Source organism: Chanos chanos, chromosome 8 (genome assembly GCF_902362185.1).
Source record: "Chanos chanos chromosome 8, fChaCha1.1, whole genome shotgun sequence".
NCBI lineage: Eukaryota > Metazoa > Chordata > Actinopteri > Gonorynchiformes > Chanidae > Chanos > Chanos chanos.
The window spans coordinates 8,373,296-8,395,234 of NC_044502.1; the positions used below are offsets into that span (position 1 = coordinate 8,373,296).

Here is a 21,939-nt window from a genome sequence, read left to right on the forward strand (position 1 = left end):
CTGCCAAACAGCTGAGTTAGAGTGATCTGTTCACACATCCAAAGAGGCCAAAGTCGTATTAAGTCATGACACTAGCCCCGGGCCAATTCATAATTGTGGATGCTGTTTTTTTTTAGGTGGACTGAATGACTCACCTGAACTTCTAGTTGAAGCTCTTTGTCTAAAAGGGCTCTCTTCTTCAGAATCTCAGCCTTGAGTTGTTCCTTGTGTTTGAAGAGCAGCGCTGAGAGTTTAGTGGCGTTCTGTTTACTACGTTTCTGTTCCACCGTCTCTTCTCGCTTCCTCTTTTTAGCTGCCTGGCGTTCGCCTTTGTCGATCTTGTCTAGGATGAACTTCATCACTTGATTGCATACAATCATTCTGGGCCAGGAGACAATGCCATAAGAACACTCATTAATACGGTTTGCCTTTCGTTTATGATTCATATTCAAACATCATTCTGTTCCTATCAAGACTGAATTCTCAAATTCTAATTGTATTTGGAATACCCATAGAATACCTCCATATTCAATTGTGAAGAGTATACTTTCATTAGAGCCTGGCAAGACGTTTGTGTTTGAACAAGTTTGGAAACTTTGGTCAAAGCATCTGTGAGACTGGCACCATGTGGGAGACACTTAAAATTAAGACAGCGACTGAAAAACCGTCAATTTATCTGGAAAACCGCACTTTCAAACTGTAAGTTAACTCTTCAGTAGCACGATATTGATGTAAAAAAAAAACCTAATGCCAAGACAGTGGAAAGAGCACATGTGTGTTTTTGTTCCCGGTATTTGTTTTTCGTCTGTCCAGGACGTGTAATTCAGAGAGGGTGGAGGCCTGTGACAGATACGAGGCGTCATGCTCTCCTGACTTTCCTGCACATGGGAAAGAACAAGAGGGGGGCTCCACACATAGCAACACCAGCTGTGCAGGTCAGGGGTCAACCCTAATTCCCAGACTCAACACAATATAGCAAGGAGAACAGAGGAAAATTACGTGGAGGAAAATGGAGGAAAATTAAATAAAAGTGGGGGTTAGAGAAGAACGTGAGTAAGATGGTATATGTGTACGTGTTTACGACAAAGAAACATGGGGGGGTAGATGGGGAGAGATGGAGAGAGACAGAGAGAGAAGAAAACAGGTCAGGAATGACAAAAGTGTGACCACCTCAAATGGCAGTTTACTCGTCTGTGGCTTAACATAATGGTGCTTGTGGTATGGTAAGGGAGGAGGAGGAGGAGGAGGAGGAGGAGGAGGAAGGGGGGGGGAGCGGAGAATCACTGTGTGTGTGTGTTGTTATGCTCCACTGGGACAGGGGAAAAGATGACAGAGACCGGCCACTCAGACAGAAGGTCAACAGCAGGCACGGTCAGGCAGCGGGCAGCAGGCCTGTGCTCACCTCTGGTTCTCCTCACGCTCGGCCGCCGACATGCTCTTCTTCTGCTTCAGGTGCTCGATGGCTGCGTTCTGTTTCATCACCACCTGAAGCACGGCAGAGTCGGATCAAGGGGAAACGCGTAAAGATTTGTTTTAGCATCTCCAGTAGAGAATGTACACATCAAAAACAGAGGGTGTGAAACAACCACATATGAACAGACAGGCTCGTAGGTCAGAAAGCCCCAACGAGAGCAAGTATAGACACTAACACAAAGCAGACACCTTTTAATACAACGCAATGTGTCAAAAGCCATGACTGACCTAGGCCATTTGAATGGATCAGGTTACGTTTGGACATGGCGGGGTGGGGTTCTGCAGTGCAGCTCGCCCACGAGGCCCTCCTACACTTCTTTCAGTATAAACTGGTCCTGTGGCGCTGCTCGCCCGGGAGGCTCTCCCCCAGCCTACTTCTCTATAAACTGACCCTGTCGTGGAGCTCACCCAGGAGGCCTTCCCCCACCTGTTTCTATTTAAGTTGGCCTTGTAGGGGATCTCCCTCACCTGTTTCTGTATAAGCTGGCTCTGGCTGGAGGCCTGCTGGACCTGCTCGCGTTTGGTCTCCTGCTGCTGCCTCTTCTTTTGCTGCTGCTGCTCACGCAGCTGCTGGATGCGCTGGAGCTGCTCCTGCACGCTGGCCGTCTGGATGGTGACCACGTTCTGGATCTGGTGCGGCTGCGTCTGGCCGCTTACGCCGGCCGCCGCCGCTGCGGCCGGCTGCTGCTGGATCTGGATGGGCAGCTGCAGCTTGATGGGCACCGTGATGAGCTGGGCCTGAGGGTGCAGCTGCACCTGGGGCCTCACTTGCGGTGCAGCAGTGCCCGTCTGTTGTTGCTGGAGGGCGGTCGTGCCCTGAGCGACGGCGGTGGCCTTGACCTGTAAGGGGGTGGGCGACTGGATGGGCATTTGGGCTTGGAGGTGCGGGGGCAGCTGGGCCTGAGGGGTAGCCGGAGGGGTCGGGGGCGCCAAAGCGCCGGCCTGGACCGGGGCGGCGGCTTGCTGGGCAGGCAGGGCGGGAGACTGGGGCGTGTGTGTGGCTGTGGTCGTCTGGAGGTTAGGCTGGGACGGCTGGGCTTGACCCGCTGTGGGAGGGGGAAAACACAGAACATAAGGGTCCGTGTTAAACAGAGAGGTCAGATGTGCAGTTTTTCATGACTTTTTCCAAGACTCCCTTATTTATATTCCCTTAATTTATGTCAGCAGGGCTAATCTAACGATGATGCCGTGACATATGAGGTGTGGTTGAATATTTAATGTCTGATTTGGCCCACAAACACAAACCAGTTTTGAATCAACCCTACTCCCACATAAAAAGCGATTCAAGAACAGCAAATTTCAACTTATGATGAGACTAGATGCCCTTACAAAAAAAAAAAAAAAAAAAAAAAAAAAAGAATCTGCAATGTGCATTAAATTTTTAAGTGAAAACACTTCACAAATTCAAAGTTATCCTCCAGAAACCTGTAACACGATTCCAACACGTCAGCCTCCTCATTCCCGCCCATACAAATTATGTCTCCGACAACTCTCAGATAACTGAAGTTCATGTGAGGATCATATTATACAGCAATCTCATGTGAACAGACATGCCCAGTGGAATCAGCGGCATATCTCAAGAGTATGTGGGTGATGTTGTGGATGAATCCGTTTGGGTCCGTCCCTGCGTACCTGCTGTTGGAGCAGTGGTGGTGGATGCGGGCGTGGCGGGCATGGGGGTGAAGAGGAAACGCTGGACCTGGCCGTTGGGTAAGGCCGCCTGCATGAGCTGCTGCCCTGGGCCGGGGATGACGGTCACTCCCTGAGGAATGACCTGCAGTTGACCTGTGGTCTGACCCTGGCCCTGGATCATCACCGTCAAACCCTGATTGGCTCCCTACGGCAAGAGAGAGAGAGAGAGAGAGAGAGAGAGAGAATGAGTATGAGCGTATGTGTGTGTATATATGTGTGAGAGTAAGTGAGCGTTTGTGTGTGTGAGTGAGTGGGTGAGTGAGTGAGAGTGTTGACAGGGTGAGTTAGTGAGAGAGAGAGACAGTGTGAGTGAGAGAGAGACAGAAAGTTGAGAGTGTGTGTTAGAGAGGAATACTAGCCAAGAAAAATACAGGTAGTTGGATATAAAAGCATGCCTACAACACAGACAAGCATTCATACACCAATGAACACACACATACACACACGCCAACTGCAATGGATAGTGAGAGATATGCAGGCATATGTCCTCCCATGTACAAATACAGAGAAATATGAATATCAGCACTGGAGCAAACTCAGATAGATAATCGTATTCATGCAGAACAAAAGGAATGTAAGACACAGGACTCACCTGTGGTCTTTCCACTGCTGCTCCTTGCTGCTTCTGAGAAAAGAAACAAAAAATGGAGGACTTAACATAATGATGTTTATTCTGTGTATGATAACCGCACACGTAAGGAAAGTCTCTCAAATTCGACTTTGCTGCTGATTAAGAAAGCAATGTCTGATATTGATGCAGGGTAGGTTCTAAGTCACACACTAAAGCAAGCTGTTAAAAATGCTGTTTACAGCACAGACAGCTGAGAGCCTGGTGTGTCAACAGAGAGACCTCTTTCTCCTTTACCTGTGCTCCCTGGGTGAGCTGTGTAAGCTGGGCCAGTGTGAGCTTGACCTGACCCTGTTGAGGTCTGGGGCCCGCCGGCGTCTGGGGGCTTGCTCCCGCTACCCGTGGGGTCACAGGGCTTGTACTAGAGCCTGGCTGCCCATGTAGGATCTGGGTTACCACCTGCTGGGTTTGGCCTAAGGACACACACACACGTATTTCATATTTAAATGCATATTCATCGTATTCAGAAGCAACGACGAAAGAATATTGATTTTTTTTTTTTTAATTTTTATTTTAAACGTGCAAATGTGAAAGTGGACTGCCAACCATGACTTAATTTCACGTTGCTAACCCTTTGAATAACCCACACAAATACGTTTTTGAGAGGGTACCTTGCTGTACCACCAGAGGTGTCCGGAGAATGGTCTTCCCTAGGGTGGCACCTTGTTGTATGGGGGTCCGGATCACGGTCATGCCAGGCCGAATTTGACCTCCAGCTGTTATAACCTGGGTAAGAACACAAAACGAGTGTGAGCCCTTATTAGCTCTCGAAATACCACCAAATACTTGTAAGTAGTCCCTAACCATGCTTTTTTCATTTTCTGACAAGCTTAGTGAGCGAGAGAGAGCAAACGACCGAGAGAGAGAGAGAGAGAGAGAGAGAGAGAGAGAGAGAGAGAGAGCAAATGATGGCCTTACAGGCTCGACTAAATAAAGTCTCTATGCTGTAATGTTCTTTAAAGCTCAAAAACACTACTAGGTTACCACAGCATGAGAGCTGGTTAAAGAGGAGAGAGTGAGCTGAGGAGCCTCACCTGCTGCTGGGTGGGAGAGCCTTGGGCGCTGGGTCTGATGTTGATGGTGGTGGTTCTTGGCTGGAATGAGGTGAAGGTCTGCTGGTTGCTGGCAGTGGTGGATGGAATGATGCCAAGAACTTTTTGCTGGATCACACCTGAGGGGGTATGGGTAGCTTCGTCAAAAAAAACTATCAAACAGACGCCGAACAGGAAAGCCACTTAATGAATGAAGTTTCCGTAGTAAAAATGTCTCAGTTTGACATGTCACATTTAACTCTGGCGTTCTAGAACAGAAACACAAACTGTATACTTTAAGTTACAATCTCTGGAGATAGTCCTGCCCCAACCAACTCCCTTTAAATGGCTTTAAATGTCATTTAAATGTTATGCTGCATTGAGAAGTGAATTATCCCACCCCCCAAAAATGAAAGGGAGAAACTGGCATTAATGAACCATAATCCATTGTGTAAGAATTAAGATCAGAACGTATAGCTCAATGCAGCGCTTGTGCTATTAGCCACTTTCAAGTTGTGGGAGTCTTTGATGGTTGCCATGGTAAATATTTACAGAGCAGGTAAACAGCCCAGGTAAACAAAGACGTATTCAGCCCAGGAGATCCCAGGCTTGGTGGAACCCTCATGATTAATGTATGACCTCCTTTCATTCATTCATCTCATTTTCACAAGACAAAGCTGTCGTTTCATTTTTTTTTTGGGGGGGGGGGGGGGGGGGGGGGGTGTCGGGGTTCTTGGCCCAACTTAAAACAGTCACGTGAGCCACACTCAAAATGAACACCTCCCTCCAAAGAGGAATGTTCTCTTCCAGGATCTATGATCAAACTTTTCTTTTTTTTTTATTTTTTTATTTTCCTGCTCCTGTCATCTCTGTCTGAGGTCTACTAACTTTTACCACAAAAAATCTCAGGTAAGCATGTACATCAAGAGGTTTGATTTCTGGAAAGGAGGGTTCAGCTGGTCTTCAGGACCGAGGAGGAAACTCTGGCCTCACATCAAACAGCCACTTCTTGGAGTGCTGTTAGTCAGAGCTAGTGACACACTTTTTACTTGAGGAGGCGAAAACAGAGGAGACCCCTGTGCGTTGCGAGCTACCTGTCTGAGCAGCTAGACCCCAGGATAAACTTGTTTTTCATGCTCATTTCCTTTACTGAGTCCAGGGCAAACAAACCGCTTGAAACAGTCACTCTGTAAAAACACAGGCTTGTCTGTTATGAACATCTCTCTAACAAAACACGGGTGTCACACAGGATGGGGCCCCTATTTGTTTGTTGAGTAATTTAGCCTATCCGCTCAATGTGTTTGTAACATTTGTGTGTGTGTGTGTGTGTGTGTGTGTGTGTGTGTGTGTGAGTGTGTGTGTCACAGCTTGTGGAATGAAACCAACCACTGATACAACTGACAATTGGGATAAACCAAAAAACACTGGCAGGAATTGTCGTAATTGAACGTTACATTCATTTTTGCTTACTGGCAACGCCACATTCTTAACCATTTTGATGGGAAAAAAACCAAACAAAAAACCCCCATAAACAAATAAATAAATAAATTAAAAAAAGGGGGGGGGGAATTATTCACACTGCTCTGCTTTGATAATCGTGCTTATCTAAATAAGGAAGAACAAATTCCCAAAACTAAAAAACATTCTGTGTAGTTTATGGGTCTTGAGACATGTCTTGAACAGCTCTATACTGGCTGTCGTCATGCTACACTGTAGCAGAGAGACAGAGAGAGAGAGAGAGGGAGAGAGGGAGAGAGGGAGAGGTCTAGGTCAAAGATGACCAAAAATAACTCTTGTTTTTGAGAGTGCCATGTCTTTCGAAACTCAGAGTGGACAGACTGTGCCACCCCCACACTCCAAAAAAACCAAGAACAGTGCCTAAGATGTAATTGGCAGTCTGACCGCAACAGTTATGACTGTAACGTAATGGCACACAGCTGACACACATCAGTGCAGTAATCCATGCCCAAGGTCTAGGCTGTGCCCAGTTCGCTAATGTACCTCCTTGAGTGGTTGGCACGTTGACGGTGACAATCTTGCTGTTGGCGGGCAGAGGCAGCTTGGTAGTGATGACTTTGCCAGCCACGGACACGGGGCTGCCAGTGATCTGGAACGTCTGCCCAGTTGTCGTGGCCACGGTGGTGACAGTGCTGGTGGACACTGCTAGAGCATCCAAATGTGTTGTTAAAAAATACACACACACACACACATACACACATAGACAATGTGAGAGCTAGATGCCTAAAGAGTGTGGTGTGGAAAAAAAAACCAACAAACACAGAGGACAGCACTTTCGACACACACCCGTCCCTTGACAATACGGACGCCGCTTAGTCCTCACTCAGCCGTAAGTTTCAGCAAACACACAGCCAAAACTCTGCCAACTTAGCATGCCATGACTCATGCAGATGTAGTCATGTGTTCCAGCCATTCAAAAAAAAACAACAAAAAAAAAAACAACACAAAAAAAATCCCCAACAAAACGACCACGACTAATGTCAAGGCTAAGCAAGCACAGCTTCTGACGGGAACAGATATTCAAGGGACAACTCCATCAGTAAAAAAAACAAAAAAAAAAAACAAGAAAAAATGCCAGAGTGAGACAAACAAGAGTGTGATGGTGAAATGCCAAAACGAAAATCATTCAGATGAGAAAATCACTCGCCACACTCCATGTCTTGTCATTCTGATCCTAATTAACCACAGTAAAATGCTTAACGTGGTTAATAGGACAACAGTGCGGGGTGATTTCATGCTGAATCACAATGCTGTGAGTCTATGTGCTGTGAGTCTATTTTTTTTTTTTTTTTTTCAGCTTACGGCCTTCTAAACCTGACAACACACCTTGGCTGGTTTGACCTTGCTTGACCCAAGTAGCAAAGGTCTGCTGGAAGTTCTTGTTCTGCTGGAATGTCACAGGTGTGCCCATCTTGGTTGCCAATACCACTTTGGTTCCGGGGGTGACGTGGCTGGTTAAGGAGCCTACCATGACCTTGGAAGAGGTAGGGGTGGAGGGGCTGGCTGAAGGGGTGGCAGTTGATGAGGCACTGGTGCCCTGCTTCTGCTGGTCCAGGCGTTTCTAGGAATGACACAGCGGACAAAGGGTCACACAGGTTTTTTAGACCAACTCAGAACTGATCTCGCGTAAGATAACGAACAACCGCCACTCCTTCTAACGACAGTAAGCACAGTCACAGGATCTGTGGTCAGTTGTTCAAAGGACATCAACGGAACAAGTTCTGGTGGAAAGACCAACATTTGGTTCAATCTGGGGCCAGCGAATGTTAAATGAGTGGGGTGAAGGGCTTTTTCACTACTGCTGGTGGCTAAAACCGTGTTATGTCTTTTCCCACCTGCTGCTGCTGCTCCACAGCTCTCCTCCGAACACTAACCTTGGCCTGCTCCGCGGCCTGGGCTTTCTCCTTCTCCACCCTGCATCAGGAGGACAATAAGTGTTTAGGTATCGTCAACCCAAGAGACGACAAACATAAAGCAGAAAACAAGCAAAAGGCCACGGCCAAGGTCGTGGCTTCTGTCCGACGGCTCTGGTCGAGGTAATATCACAGAACTCGGACTGTTCCGGGTGATTACGAAAAGACGAGTAACACTCGCTCAAAGATAAAGCACTGATATAATTCCTGACAGTTAAGGCAAGGCAAGGCCTCTCGTGTCTTCTCTGCTTACGCACCGCTCGGAAAACGCTCGGATTTCCCAGAGGTCCAGCTCCTCCTCAGCCACCCAAGTCTCGATGATGATGGGTCCTGTCTGCTTGGTTGACTCGGGCCTTTTGGGTCTCAGGGCACTGGAGCGAAGACCCTTTCTTTGAGGTGTGGGGGTCTCTGTAACAGAAGAGGAGTACATCATTGATTTTGGATCAGTCTTTGATGGGTTTTCAATACCCTCATTCAAATCTTCAGGCCTACTGACAGTTTAACAACCTCCAGCAAATTCTGTGCAAAATAATAAAAAAAACAAAAGTAAGGCTTCTCTCACCCTTAGGTGCTTCTGGAACTCCAAGCGGACAAATGATCTTCCGGATACAGTATTCCGACCTGATCCCATACGGTCCAACATCTCTGCGCTTAATGATCTCCGTCGTAGTGATCTCTGTGTCTGACGTTTCTGTAGTGCAAAAGTTCAGGGATACGCGAAAGTTAACACACAGCAATGTACCACATGGACTTCACCTGACTATATCCTAAATTACGACTGCTCTATAATTCATAACTTAAAACACCAATGAACCACACAGGGTCAATATTAGAGGTGTAATGGTTCACCCTTATTCACAGTTCAGTTTTTATCACGGTCTGGCTTGACAGAAAATTGAACTAGTTTTTCTTTCCTTTTAATTTAAACACATAGAAATTGCACACAAATGAAGAAATTCATTACACACAGCGACAAAGTTCTACAAAAATTGAGAATGAAAGAAAACTAATCTTCAGCATCTTGCACCTTTTATTTTAAGATTCGTCTTTTAGAAAACAACTGAAAATAAAAAAAAAACTATTAAGCACCTTTCAGCAACAGTTATTTTAACGCTTTACTTTTATGACAGTGAGTGAAATACTATAATTCTAAAAATGACTGAATTTAAATTGAAATCTCTTAAGGAAGAAAATGACCGCAAGAAGGTGAAACTTGAGCAGACGTTCTTCCTCTGGGAAAACGAGCACAAGAAAACTAAAACTGGAACCACGGGACTGTCGCTCTATCGTGCCATTTCGGAAGCAAAAGAAACACATGATGAAAGCAGAATGACAAGGGACTGTTCTAACCCTTTTTCAGCTCTTCACTATAAGGAAAACAAGTTCCCGCTAAGACAAGTGCAGACGTTAATTCTGCTTTATTTGTTTATGTGGATTCATATATTCCATTCTATCACATTGTTTGTGGTCTGAGTAATAGAACTATGTGTTTTGTTGCTATCTAAAATGGTCAACAACGTCATTAAAGCTGATGTAATCATCTGCTTAGTAAAAGCATATGGTCCGTGCGCCACGTGATACGCATGGTGCACGGATTTTCTCACAGCGAGAGACGAAAAGAAAAAGAAACAGCGCCAGGGCTTCAGATTACAATGAACGTTCGTAATTCTTAAAGATCAAAAGCATCAACAGTGTGGAACGCTCCTCCTGTAACAAGAATATATATTCCCTGTGATTCGGCATCATGCTCGAGAAGAAGATGAACAAACAACAATTCAGTCTCAAGACCTGAGGTGAGGGGGGGGGGGGGGGGGGGGGGGATTGCACACCATTTCACCACAGATGCACACTGAACAGAACCAAGCTCCACAGAACCGCGGTATCGGTTTCAGTACAAAACCGCGATGGCACTAATCAACACTGAATTCATAAGCAGATGAGTCAATACTATCTGACATGTGCTGACGTGTCTCTGTTTTTCTCGAAGTGACGAAACCAAAAGAATATAAGAGAGATCTGCAACGTGATCTGAAATGAGGCACAGAGAAAAATACACGACGTGAATAAAACCGAAGATCGCTGGAGGCGAGACAGATTTTACCTGTGCGGGTGGTCCCGGCAGCGGAGGAGGGTTTAACAGCCATGTCATCCCAACGAAGACAGGCCCAGAGCAGCCTTAGCATCAGACTCACGCCAGCTAACGTCTTCACCGTCTGAAGCCGGTACCTTAATAACAAGAAGACCTAATGAACGCTTTATGTTCACGCCATTTCACTTATAGCATGCAACATTCATTTAATGAAATGAGCATCGTGTAATTACAGCAATGTTACTGAGGATAACAGCACAATTTAAGAAGTATGAAACGCCCTGATTTACTGTAGGATGCAACAAGTCTAAGCTTCAACTGAATGAACTCTTCTACACAAAAAAAAAAAAAAAAAGGGATTGTTTTTTAATTCAATAGAGAACAGATTTGAAAAGAACCGAGAGCCAGTATTTACTCTGATATTGACAGAACAGGGAAACACACTGCTTTGTCACTGATTAGTAATGAGTAACCAGCCAGGAAACCTGGAAGAGTTTTCCGATCCCTCACATCTATATTATGGATAAACTGACCTATATCCTCAGAATACGATGAGGGGAAATTCACAATACATTGGGTGTAAATGGATTAAGTACATAACTTGTAGGAGACAAGATTTTGCAAAGTACAAAATTAAAAAAAAAGATTGCATGTGTATGAAGTAGCTCCCCCTTATTCTACTGTAAATAGTTCATCTGAAATGGTAAAAAAGTGCTGCTTGAAGTAATTAAAAAGGGTGTGACAGACAGGAATACCTTAAAAGGCCAAGTGTGCGTTTAATACGAATGACTTTATCCAATTTATTCTACAACTGTAACTCTTGTGAGATACTGTGGGCACTGTAAAAGATGCAATACTCTGATTTGGCTAATAAAAAATAGAATTACAAAAAAAGAAAAAACAAAACAAAACTTCAAAAAGCTTGGGGTATAAATTTAAACCTAATTCGTAAAGTATAAATTCAAATTTAAAAGTATCGCAATCTTTATAGGGATAACAGAGCATGACGGTATCTTTTTTCCGGGTTTTTTCCCAAGTGGTGAAAATATCTTTCGTGGTTACTGCATCTACGCATCCTGACATGAACTGACCGCGACATCTCATACGGTTTCGTTTAAAAAATAACTTGAGTCTCCTCATGCCTTTTGTAAAGAAAACTGGATTTCCTGTATGTTAACACTAGAACCCTACTGCACAATGTGAAAACAGCTCAAATGCTGGGTCCATTGTTCCAATTCATATATGCTGCTAAATACCATAACATGGTTAAGAAAGTGATCTTGAAGTTCATTTAGGTGTTCACAATCTGTAACCCATACAGATATTTTAAGTACTAATAGTACGACTCTTTATACCTATTAACTTTTTCTGTTCTGTTCTGTTCGGTTTCTACAGGCCAATCTTTACCCATACTGAAATGCCAAGTTCTCAGAGGTCTGTTCTCCATCTGTGTGCCAAAACAAAAACAGGTTCTAGAAGACTCTTGAAGAATAAGCCTTCTACCACTAAAACTGAGCATACATTTAAGTGACCGAACTGACCTCGTTTAAAGTGGTGGCCAAAAGGTCGATGACTCGGCAAAGGCTGTACTGTCAGAGTTATCTGATCGTGATTTTGATTTCAATCAATTAATCCTCACAGCCTTTACAACACCTCCGGCCTACCTTTATCCCTTCTGATGACACTTGTTTTGGTACTCTGCAACCCAACTCCTTTGAACAGCTTCATCCTTATTCCATTACAGTAGATGAGCTACTGATGTTAAACAAAATGGATCAGTTTCCCTTTAAGGCATTATCTCCTTTCATTAGAGACTGCATCTTGCATCTCATTAACTTCTACCTTTCCTCCGGCTTGAACGTGCCCTGTGCCTGGAAAGTTGCTGGTGTACATCAAGTTGATCCAAACCATTGTAAACAAATATCTAATTCCGTTTCAACAAAATGATGAGAAACATTTGTAAATGGCCAATGGTCTGATTTACTTGACGTAAAGCAAGTTCTCCCTGGTATGCAATCTGGTTTTCGTTGCGGTTAAGGCTGTCACAACAACTCAAAGTCCTTCACGGTATTACCAATGTTCTCTACTCAAAACAATGTTGTGTGGCTGCTTTCGCGGATTTGGCAAAGGCGTCTGATACTGTTCACTATTACATTCTCATTGATAGATTATGGAGCACTAATGCACTCTCTTGTCTGGTTCTTGAATGACAGGTTTCCGGTTTGTTGGGTCAGCTCCAGCCCATTACCAAGGTAGCGACCCAAAGTGCAATCGCAGACACTGCTCTGTTTTTCATTCTCTGCGATCTTGTAGCTAAAGAGGCCTTGTATAAGACCACCACGGCATATCAGACTGTTATACACCAATCTGCCTACGTTAAATAAAGGTGGAAAGAGAGAAAGAGGTCAGACGGAATTCAGGAAAGGAGGCAGACAAAACAACCAAACAAACAAACAGGAAAGGAACAGACATAGAGATCGTAAAACAGATCGTTAAGGCATTTACAAACCTCCAGGTGATGCCAAAAGTTGGTCTAGGGGAAGGGTATGGCCAAATGTCCAAGGCTGGCTTAGCATTGTAGCTGAAGATTGGAACTTCACGGATACCACCTCGCCTTGCCAGCTTTTTTAGTTCATCACTGGGCAGGACGAAGATGCTCTTCTTGCTGCTCTTGGTGACAAACTTGCGGTATGAAGGCAACGCTGTACCCGACCGGGTCTTCTTAGTGCGGGTGAACTTAAGCAGCTGCACCCTGTCCCGTGTGGAATGCTCCTGGCTAATCGTCACGGAGACAAGCGAAGATGAGGAGTCCGTTGTAACAGATGTCGTCGTGGTCCTCCGGTCTTCACTGAAGGAAGCGTGGCTCGTTGTCATGCCGTGAGGGACTGGGGAGGTCACACGTGTTACCACGGTCTTGGTCATCGTGGTGAGAGAGGTAACAGCACTGCTCTCTGCTGTAGAGACCACTGCTGAACCAACGTCAGCCACCTGGGATACTCTTACACTCTGGGACTCAGTGGAGACAGTGGTGGTTGTAGTAGTAGTTACCTGCGTAAAGACTGTTTTTTCTGTGAATGTGTTGCTTTCGCCGGTACAGTTCCCCTCAACAAAGTCATTGCTAAGGCTGGACTCTTCTGCTGAGAGCACTGGGGATGGTATTATTGTCCTAGAGGTCGTGACCTCTGCCTTGTCAGCACTGTTGTGCTCCTTGCTTTCAGTTGTAGGGTCCTCCTTGGGGACACCTGGAGAAGACAAGGCTAGATCCTCCACTGTGTTCCCAAATTTTGGCAACTTCTGCGGAGGCAGGTAGTCGGGATTCTGGCCTGTATCTGCTAAAGAAGGCAAGCCTGTGCTGTTGATCTTGTCAAGCTCCCCATCCAAAGCTGTGTTCCCATTCAACATCGATTTAAAAGCACCCTTGAGTGAAGGCGCCTTCCCATCATCTTCCAAACCTGTGCTGTTTACCTTGGTCTCTCTGCTATTGGCCAGAACTGACGACGAGTCCGTAACACCAGTCAATGACTTTGAGACAGGTTCTACCACTGTTGCATTTTGTCCATTCACACGAAGTGGTAAGGTTGGCTGCTGGGCTGTTTCTGTAACGCGGTCATGCCTGCTACCTAGTTGGTTTACCTGCCCATCACCTTCCCTGCATCCTCTCCCATTCTCCCCAGAGGCTTTTGTGTCAGGCGTCTGGTTATTGAGGTACTTGTTGACTGAAGGAGAATCTGTGGATACAGACATCGCGGTCGAGTTCGTTTCCTGGGTGGAGGAAGAAGCCTCTGTGTTCTTTGTCCCCGTTTCAGCAACCCTGTTCCTCCTTGCGTCCTCAGTCGTCGGGAGTGTGAAGCCGACAGGCTGTTGCGTACTTGCGGAGTCCGTTGTGACATCCTGCTGATCAGTCTGTGGTACTGTCACTTGCTCCTTCGACTCAGTGCCAAGCGGACACAGACTCGGCCCCGTTCCGACATTACCCCCATTTGGCCTCGTCTGTTCCAAAGTCCCGTCCCCCATCCCATCAGTCATCACAGGGACTCTGACCCCCTCAGACTGCTTGTCCAGTTGGTTTGGGGAACCACTAGATCCTGTATCTATGCTGCTTTGATCTTTGGCTATTCTAGTTAAAGACACTGGACCCTCCCCCATTTTTCCCGCTTTTGCTGCTAAGCTTTCGGACGCCATGACAGGCTTATTTTCAACCTTAACAGGACTGTCAAAATTTGACGTCAAAACCCCCACACCCTTGGTGACACCGTCAGCTTTTCTGACGCATTCCGACCTCTGCTTCTCTTCAAGGTTGTGCTGTTTGACCCGGCGCTCCAGCAGGCCATCCAGCTTGGAGGCTTTCACTTTTTTCTTGTAGGCTGTCCGGAGAAGAAAGCCCTTGCTAACATCTACCACATCGTAATTGAAGGGCCGTTGCCTTGGAGAAACAGGTCTGGTGTCTCCCACTTCTTGCTTGATAGTGCCATCCCCTGATGATGAGGGGCTGATACGCTCACTTTTGTCTGTATGGAACATGACAGCAAATTAGACATAAATCACATATACTTACACGTGACTGTTTCAGTAGTATTTCAGAACATGTGACTGTTTCAGCAGTATTTACTTAATGGCTCAGAAAATACAACATATGCTACTACATTGTATTCTACATAGTACTTACCTTCTGGTGATTACAAATAAGTACTATGTAGCAATGTTTACCTACAAAAGTAAATAAGTAATAATAAAGTAAATACAAAGATACTGAAACAGACAGTGAGGGGTGACAGTATTAAAACTTCTCAGCTGTTGTTTAATTCCCCTGAGAAAAAAAATGAGTGAGATTGAGTGTAAACTCATTATTAATACCAAATGAGCAATCCAGGACAGTTACTGTAAAAAGTGAGCACCTTTCTCCTCATTCTGCCTTGAATCAGGTGCACTTGGCTCCGTCTCCATTTGACCTTGGTCTTCTTTAGAATCGTCTGCAGCCTGTTCATCACCCTCGTCTTCCTTTTTGTCCTCTACCTCTCCGAAAGAAACGGTTTTCGAGAGATCGGAAGAAATGTCTTTTTCTCGACTTGGTGAGATTTCTGGAACCTCACAAATCCTCAAAACACTCTTCTTGTTGAATTCTATCATCTTCTTACTGCATCTAGCAGCTGAGGATGAGCATGAGGAAGATAAAAGTAAAAATCAATACAGAATGCTATTTCAGTTGTCTGGCAGAAGCTAATACAGATCAGAGTTTCATTATATTTCCCAATATTTCCTGTTACGTACCCTCCAGATCTTTGCGGTAATTGACATTGGTGTTGCCTGGTAACCGAGGGAAGAAGCGATGCACGTATGTTTTACTGATCCAGCTCCACCCACCGTAGCCTGTCACTCTGTATTCCTCTCCCTTCTGCTTCCATACCTTCATTGCAAAAAAAAAAAAAAGAAAAAAAAAAAGACGGATGACGATTACATCACTAGCACATAATTTTGTGCCCGTGCATGTGTTTTGGCACAGCTAGTACCGCAAATAATTATGTAAACATGAGAAAATCCCACTTATGGTGTTAATTTACACGTGTGTTAAGTTTCACCTGGTGCTTTATGGGAAAGGTGTATTTAACCCAGGTGGCCTGTTGCATCGTTTCCTCTTCTTCTAATTTTTTCTCTCGCTTTTTTACTTTCTCCTTCTCCTCTCTCTCAATGGAGGTCATTCGGTGCAACCTGATGACAAGAAAACAGAGAGCGTGCTAAGGAAATGAGACTCTGGCGGAAAAAAAAAAAAAATTCAGGAAAGCACACATCACACTAGTGTATGAAATCCCCTCACAGGCCTTAGCAGAACAGGTTGGGGGCCACTGTACTCATTAAAGTCCAGGCCAAACACAGGCCAGGAAGCCCTCTCGCATCACTGAAGCACAACCCTGTCTTTACGTGGGGAAGGTGTGCTGGTTGAAATGACTCTACGCAAATATTAGTTTACAACACAAGCTGGGCTTTGATGCTGGATAAACATCCTTCAACGTTGCATGCAGCACAGGGAGAACGGATAGAATGACTGCCTCGTGAAAGAGGTCAATGAACATGATTAATCCAACACTCTCTCTCAGGATTTTCCTCAGTGAGAGAACGGATCACGAGATTCAAATTGAAAACAGAGCAGGAAACCCCGGAGAAACCACAGTGAGGAATTATTCATTTTGATTCCAATTTTACACAAATTGCCAAGTTGAGACAGATAACGTGGCAGCTCTTTGCTGAGGGGTGTTGGTCTATTTCTGCTTCAAAAAAATTCTAGTTTAATGAGAGTTGGCCATAAATAATCAAACAGTATAATGAATGCCCTGACTGTTGATTATCACACGACTAAAAGGCACAGAACTAAACGACTGAATCAGTCTCTTATGGTAAACAGTTCCATTCAAATTACAAAAAAAAAAAAAAACAACCTTTGCATAAATGACCTGTACCTAGTTATTATCTTAGTAACCATACCACTTGTCTGAGATCTTTTAAATTCAAATCTGTGAATTTGTAATTCAAAAGTGATTTGTTCTGAAGGGTGGAAGATGGTATTACCTGGTGTGTCCGAGCGCATCTTTCCACACAGGGAGCAACGCCACGGGCTTAATAGCACACTCCAAAATGGCCAGGGCCAGAGCGAACTCCCGGGCTTTACTGCACATCTGCACCGCTTTGATCCAGTTGGATCTGGTCAAGAGAAAATTCATGATCGGCCTAAGGCAGATAGGCTACGTGCCGTCACAGCCGTGCAGAGCAATCTGACATTTTAGCTGATGGGTTCTCAAAGAATGTCAACGACAGTTTTGGTGAAATGGCAGAGAGCTGCAACGTGGATGCAAATTAGTAGCTGTACAGTAATAAAAAGAATGATTCCATCCGCTCGCCCCCAGTTTATAAGAGGACGAGTTGACGGATTTACGCTGTAAGCTCTCTCGGTACCTGTGGGAAGCCCAGTTTGGGTGGAGAAAAGGCGCGGGGACGTTGTTCTCCAGTTGGATGATGGTGAGGCGTAGCGTGGAGATGGTCAGCATCTTGGAGCCGTGCACTGAGCCGTTCCATTTGAAGTCTCCGGCGGGGGTCATGCAGAACTTGTGTGAGAGGTGCCGACGCTTGTCGTGGTCCTCTCGATGCTGGTGTTTGTTCAGGGCGAGCGTGTTGGTGCTGTACTGGTTCTGGTAGACCCGGTATTTGCCCTCTTGGCCCAGTCTGAAGCAGTGGCCCAACGTGCCCTTCATGACCGGGTCTTTGCCGCCGCGTGTGCTGACACGTGCTATCTCTCCCTGCTGGTTTATCACTAGCACCTGTTGGAGAAAGAGCAAGTGTGAGTACATGGTGGGAGAGTTGTCTCTGCACACAATACAGACAGGCAACATGTCGCACAGTCCTGTATTCCCAAACACTCGATAATGAAAAAGCAATTGAGGACACGTGGGCGTGGTAAGTGAGAATTTTTACCAGCAGTTTTACCCCGTGTGTGTTAATCATAAGATATGCTGATTTGTAGTGCTCTCTGGTGTTGATTTTATCTTAGGTTCCCTAAAGACCATGAATTCTGGTAATCCCAAATACAATTCAGCGCAAGAGGTTCTATATTTATAAAGTAAAACCTTCTTATTCCATTTCTGTTCTCATCTTGGTGAGGTTATATTAAGTCTCGTATTTTATTTGCCTCTTCCGAATACATTAAGAGAACATTACTCATGGGTGTGTTTGACAGCTTTGAGTTTTTTGTTTGTTCACTATGCTACTCACCTCTTTACCCTCCTTGTATCCTTTGTTTGCTTCATGCACTGCGGCAGCCACCTGTTGACTCTTGAGTTGGCTAAGCTTGCTGTCAGGGTTTCGTAGGCGCGTGACCATGCGTGTGGTGGCAGAGGGTCCACGTGTACTGGCCACTGCTGTCTCACCGTTGGCTTTCTCCTTCCCATCACCTGAAAAGAGCATTCGCAAAACAATGAGCGCAAAAAAAAAAAAAAGAAAACCCTAAGTCGCTCCTTGTGGTGTGAATACTGGATCACAGTCTGCGATATACAGCAGGTGAAGTATGGTATAGGGTATAGTAGGCGATATATGACATCATCAAAATTGGACTATTTAATACTGATATATTTAATCTTATCAATTCTGATCCTCAAAGTCTCTGAGGCTGTGTTACTGTCATGGCCTGAATCACAACAACAACAACAACAACAACAACAAAAATAAGTCTTTGAAGTCCTTACAGAGGCACTTTACTAAATTGCATCTAAACAGTGCTACGCCAGAGCCTACGGTGTCCTGAAAGCATTTACAGACTCTGTGTGTGTGTGTGTGTGTGTGTGTGTGTATACTGACTGACCTGTGTCATCTTGGCTGGTCGTAGAGGCTTTATCAGTAGCATCAGGCTCATCTGCGCCCTTGAGACCTGACACCTGGCTGCTGTTGCTGTTCTCGTCAGTCATTTGGGGGGGGCGGCTCACATGGGGGGAGCTCCCCTCACCACCCTGAGACTTCGCGTCAGATGTCTTTTCTGCAGAGGGCCATGAACAGAGAATGAGTTTAGTGCAGCATGGAAAAAAAATAAATAAATAAATAAATAAATAAAATAAAGCAATCATAATTTATATTGTGTCGTATGTTTCAGCATTCAGACCAGTTAAATGCCATATATGTGCAAACTTATGCAAACTTGAACAAAAAACAAACAACAGTGAAAATGATCTGTGAATGTATGCAGACACCAGGGAAAGCCCAGCCAGTCCCCATCGCCAAATGCAAATGCAGACATATGGTAAACACTGCCTCCTAGCGCTCAGCTGCAAGCCCTCCAAAACACACATGCACACGTGCGCACACACACACATGCACGTACACACACGCCACACAAATTCAGGCACATACGCACATGCACGTGAACACACGCACGCGCACACACAAACCATTTTCATGCATGCATGTGCACACACGCATAAGTGATGACAATGCCATTCCACAATGACCTTGCGTTACAATCACAGACTAAGAGTATTGCTAATTTGATCTGTCTGACTTCATGGCAGAGCTGCTGCACATATCAGCTTACTGCTCACTGGAATGCATATTCGTATTACACCATATGACACTACTGCTCATAATACACCATATGACATTACTGCAAAACAGAGACAGTAATTCCAAAAGTTAGTCACTATTTACAAGCAGGTCTGTTCCAGGCTGTAATGCATAAATACGACGTCTCAATCACAGTTTAAAGTAAAGGGTCTCCCTCTGTTGTAAAAAAAAAAAAAATGCTGTATTTCTTTTCAGCGCTCACACGTCCACGGCACTGTTCTCGATGTGTCAAGCTTTATAAATCAGTCTAATTCAATACATACTGATCACTCTGAGCTTTTGTCCGGCTTTACGAGAACCAGCACAGGAGATCAATAAAAATCCAGTTTACGCAGAGTGTCACTAGTTACGCCCCCTGCTCATCCAGGAGACAAATCACTCTTTAATCGCCGTCTTAAAATCACCATTATGCCACCGACTGTCCAACAGCCCAATGAACTAGACGCATTTCAGTGGAAACGAAATAAAAATAAATATATATAATGGATTTTTTTTTTATGATGAAGTGCATGCTTCCCTTTGTTTGTGCATCTGTTCATTTTTTCACAAGTGGAAGTGTAATGTAATCAGTGCATGAAAGAAGCCCAGCCCTGGGAGTAGATGTGGCAGAATGCAAGCGTTTTGGCGAGTGAGTGAAAGATGAAATGAGTGGAGAGCTAATGCAGGAATGCCCATGCACTGTGTGTGTATGAGGTGGTGGGGAGGGGGCGGGGGGCGGGGGGGACAAAAAACAAAAAAACAACTCCTCGGTTACTCGATGCCCTTAACGACTGCTCTGCTGTTTGATGTATTAGGTCCTAAATTATGGTGTCTATAAATCACACAAAAGTAGGCTGAAAATTCTTTGGTTAGACCTGAATGTCAGTGCATAAGTATCAGTATCAAATGTTGGTTAATTTCGTGAACTACGTTGCATTTAAGGAATTTTGGTTATTTATTAGTTATTTATTCATTTTAAAATGATGAAAAATGTTTTCCATACTGTAAATGAAGATCTGTTCTCTAAATACAACTGCGCTGATACCTGCTCTGCCAGAGCAAGGGTTAAGGACAGTAACTGAGCACAGGTCTTGGTTAGTTGTACCTGCCGGCTCTGACACATCTTCCACACAAGTCGGGCCCTCGTCCCTGGTCTCTCCAGACCCTGGGGGGCCCTCGAGAGGTTCGTCCAGGGAGCTAAAGGCCTCGGAGCGGTGAGGCTCCTCATCAGGAAAGTCATGACTCAACGCCTCAGAGCTACCGTGGCCCTCCTGGCCAGCAGAGGGCGCCTCCACTACAGAGGAATACACACTGCTGATGCCCAGGGCTCCAAACTATGCCAATATCAATGCATCACACTCACACGAACAAACTGTACGTAACCTCTGTGCAGACCCTTTTAAACTCGATCACGAGAAACCCGTCATGCTTAATGTATCCGTACCAAAAATATCCATGCTTTTGTGTACAAAGCTCCACCCACAGAGGAAAAATTTCAGTAATTAAAAAGGTAACTCATGGGTGTCTTTCACATCAACGCTTTGAAGCAGTCAATGTACTCCATAACTGCTCCTCGCTGACAAAGTCAAACACTGGAGTTGATTTTCAAATCAATACCTAATTAACTCATCTGTTAAACATGAATTAGTGAAATTAGAGAGAAAAAAAAACCAAAACAATGGTATTCATTAAGAGGTATAAAGAGCACTGATTGGCTCCAGGGCCCTCATTTACCTGGTGGGGTAGCTTTGTCTGAGCCTGTTTGGCTTTGGGGGGATTTTTCTCTCCCAGGCTCTGTGTCTTTCCCTTCCGTACCAGCTGCCTGATCGAGACCCCCCTCTCCCTTGCTTTTTTCCATTTCCTCTGCTGCTTTTCGCTTCACCTCCTCCATTTCCTCCTCCTGTCTTGCTTTCAGTCGCTCAAGAATCTCCTCTGAGAAAAAAGAAACGGAGGGGAGAGACAGATAGAAAAAAATGACTGACTAAATAGACACAGAAAAATTCAATACTCAGTATGTACGGCACGCGCTCCATGATTATCTACACCACATATTGACGTCGAAATCAATCCAATCAAACATGCACAAAACCCAGAATGAAACAGTCACTACATAATATCCACACGCTGTTCCTCTCTGACATTATCTGGAGCTCCATCTGATCATGTCATCACTGTTTCAGGGCAGTGCAAGCTGGCAGACACGGTGAAGTGAAACAGAATAACAAAAAAATTTATGAGGAAAGAGAGCGTACACTGTCCGTTAAAATGGAGGCTAAATACAAACAGGGCAGAGCTGAGGAGTTCACCACTCACTGACCTCTGTAACGGGCACATTTCTCATATACATACAATAAAGATGCATACAAAGGCTTTTGGCTGGGCCTGACACACTGCAAGGTTATACACCAAGAGAGGTAGAGAGGCAGGGAGTAGTGGCCTGGGTTCTTGTTCTCTCTTTCTCTGCCCCCCCCCCCCCCCCGCCCCCCAAACACACACACACACACACACACACACTCTCTTTTAAACTGTCTGTTTCATGTC

The 21,939-nt window shown here is 45.1% G+C and overlaps 1 protein-coding gene across 1 annotated transcript in view; it reads right to left on the reverse strand.

The window, feature by feature from the left end:
* The window catches only part of LOC115818510 (nucleosome-remodeling factor subunit BPTF-like), a 33,584-nt gene that overhangs the window by 5,526 nt on the left and 6,119 nt on the right, over positions 1 to 21,939 (reverse strand). Inside the window, exons 4-27 of the mRNA XM_030781890.1 lie at positions 21,133 to 21,330; positions 18,668 to 18,838; positions 18,082 to 18,260; positions 17,269 to 17,630; positions 16,885 to 17,016; positions 15,900 to 16,029; positions 15,592 to 15,727; positions 15,219 to 15,470; positions 13,321 to 14,831; positions 12,833 to 13,272; positions 10,336 to 10,460; positions 8,797 to 8,925; positions 8,492 to 8,642; positions 8,157 to 8,235; positions 7,663 to 7,882; positions 6,805 to 6,966; positions 4,807 to 4,943; positions 4,384 to 4,498; positions 4,010 to 4,185; positions 3,737 to 3,769; positions 3,085 to 3,289; positions 1,921 to 2,498; positions 1,382 to 1,464; positions 135 to 360 (exon numbers count right to left, since the gene is read on the reverse strand). Of these exons, the coding sequence (XP_030637750.1) occupies positions 135 to 360; positions 1,382 to 1,464; positions 1,921 to 2,498; positions 3,085 to 3,289; positions 3,737 to 3,769; positions 4,010 to 4,185; positions 4,384 to 4,498; positions 4,807 to 4,943; positions 6,805 to 6,966; positions 7,663 to 7,882; positions 8,157 to 8,235; positions 8,492 to 8,642; positions 8,797 to 8,925; positions 10,336 to 10,460; positions 12,833 to 13,272; positions 13,321 to 14,831; positions 15,219 to 15,470; positions 15,592 to 15,727; positions 15,900 to 16,029; positions 16,885 to 17,016; positions 17,269 to 17,630; positions 18,082 to 18,260; positions 18,668 to 18,838; positions 21,133 to 21,330 (5,930 nt within the window). The remainder of the gene's footprint in view (positions 1 to 134; positions 361 to 1,381; positions 1,465 to 1,920; positions 2,499 to 3,084; positions 3,290 to 3,736; positions 3,770 to 4,009; positions 4,186 to 4,383; positions 4,499 to 4,806; positions 4,944 to 6,804; positions 6,967 to 7,662; positions 7,883 to 8,156; positions 8,236 to 8,491; positions 8,643 to 8,796; positions 8,926 to 10,335; positions 10,461 to 12,832; positions 13,273 to 13,320; positions 14,832 to 15,218; positions 15,471 to 15,591; positions 15,728 to 15,899; positions 16,030 to 16,884; positions 17,017 to 17,268; positions 17,631 to 18,081; positions 18,261 to 18,667; positions 18,839 to 21,132; positions 21,331 to 21,939) is intronic.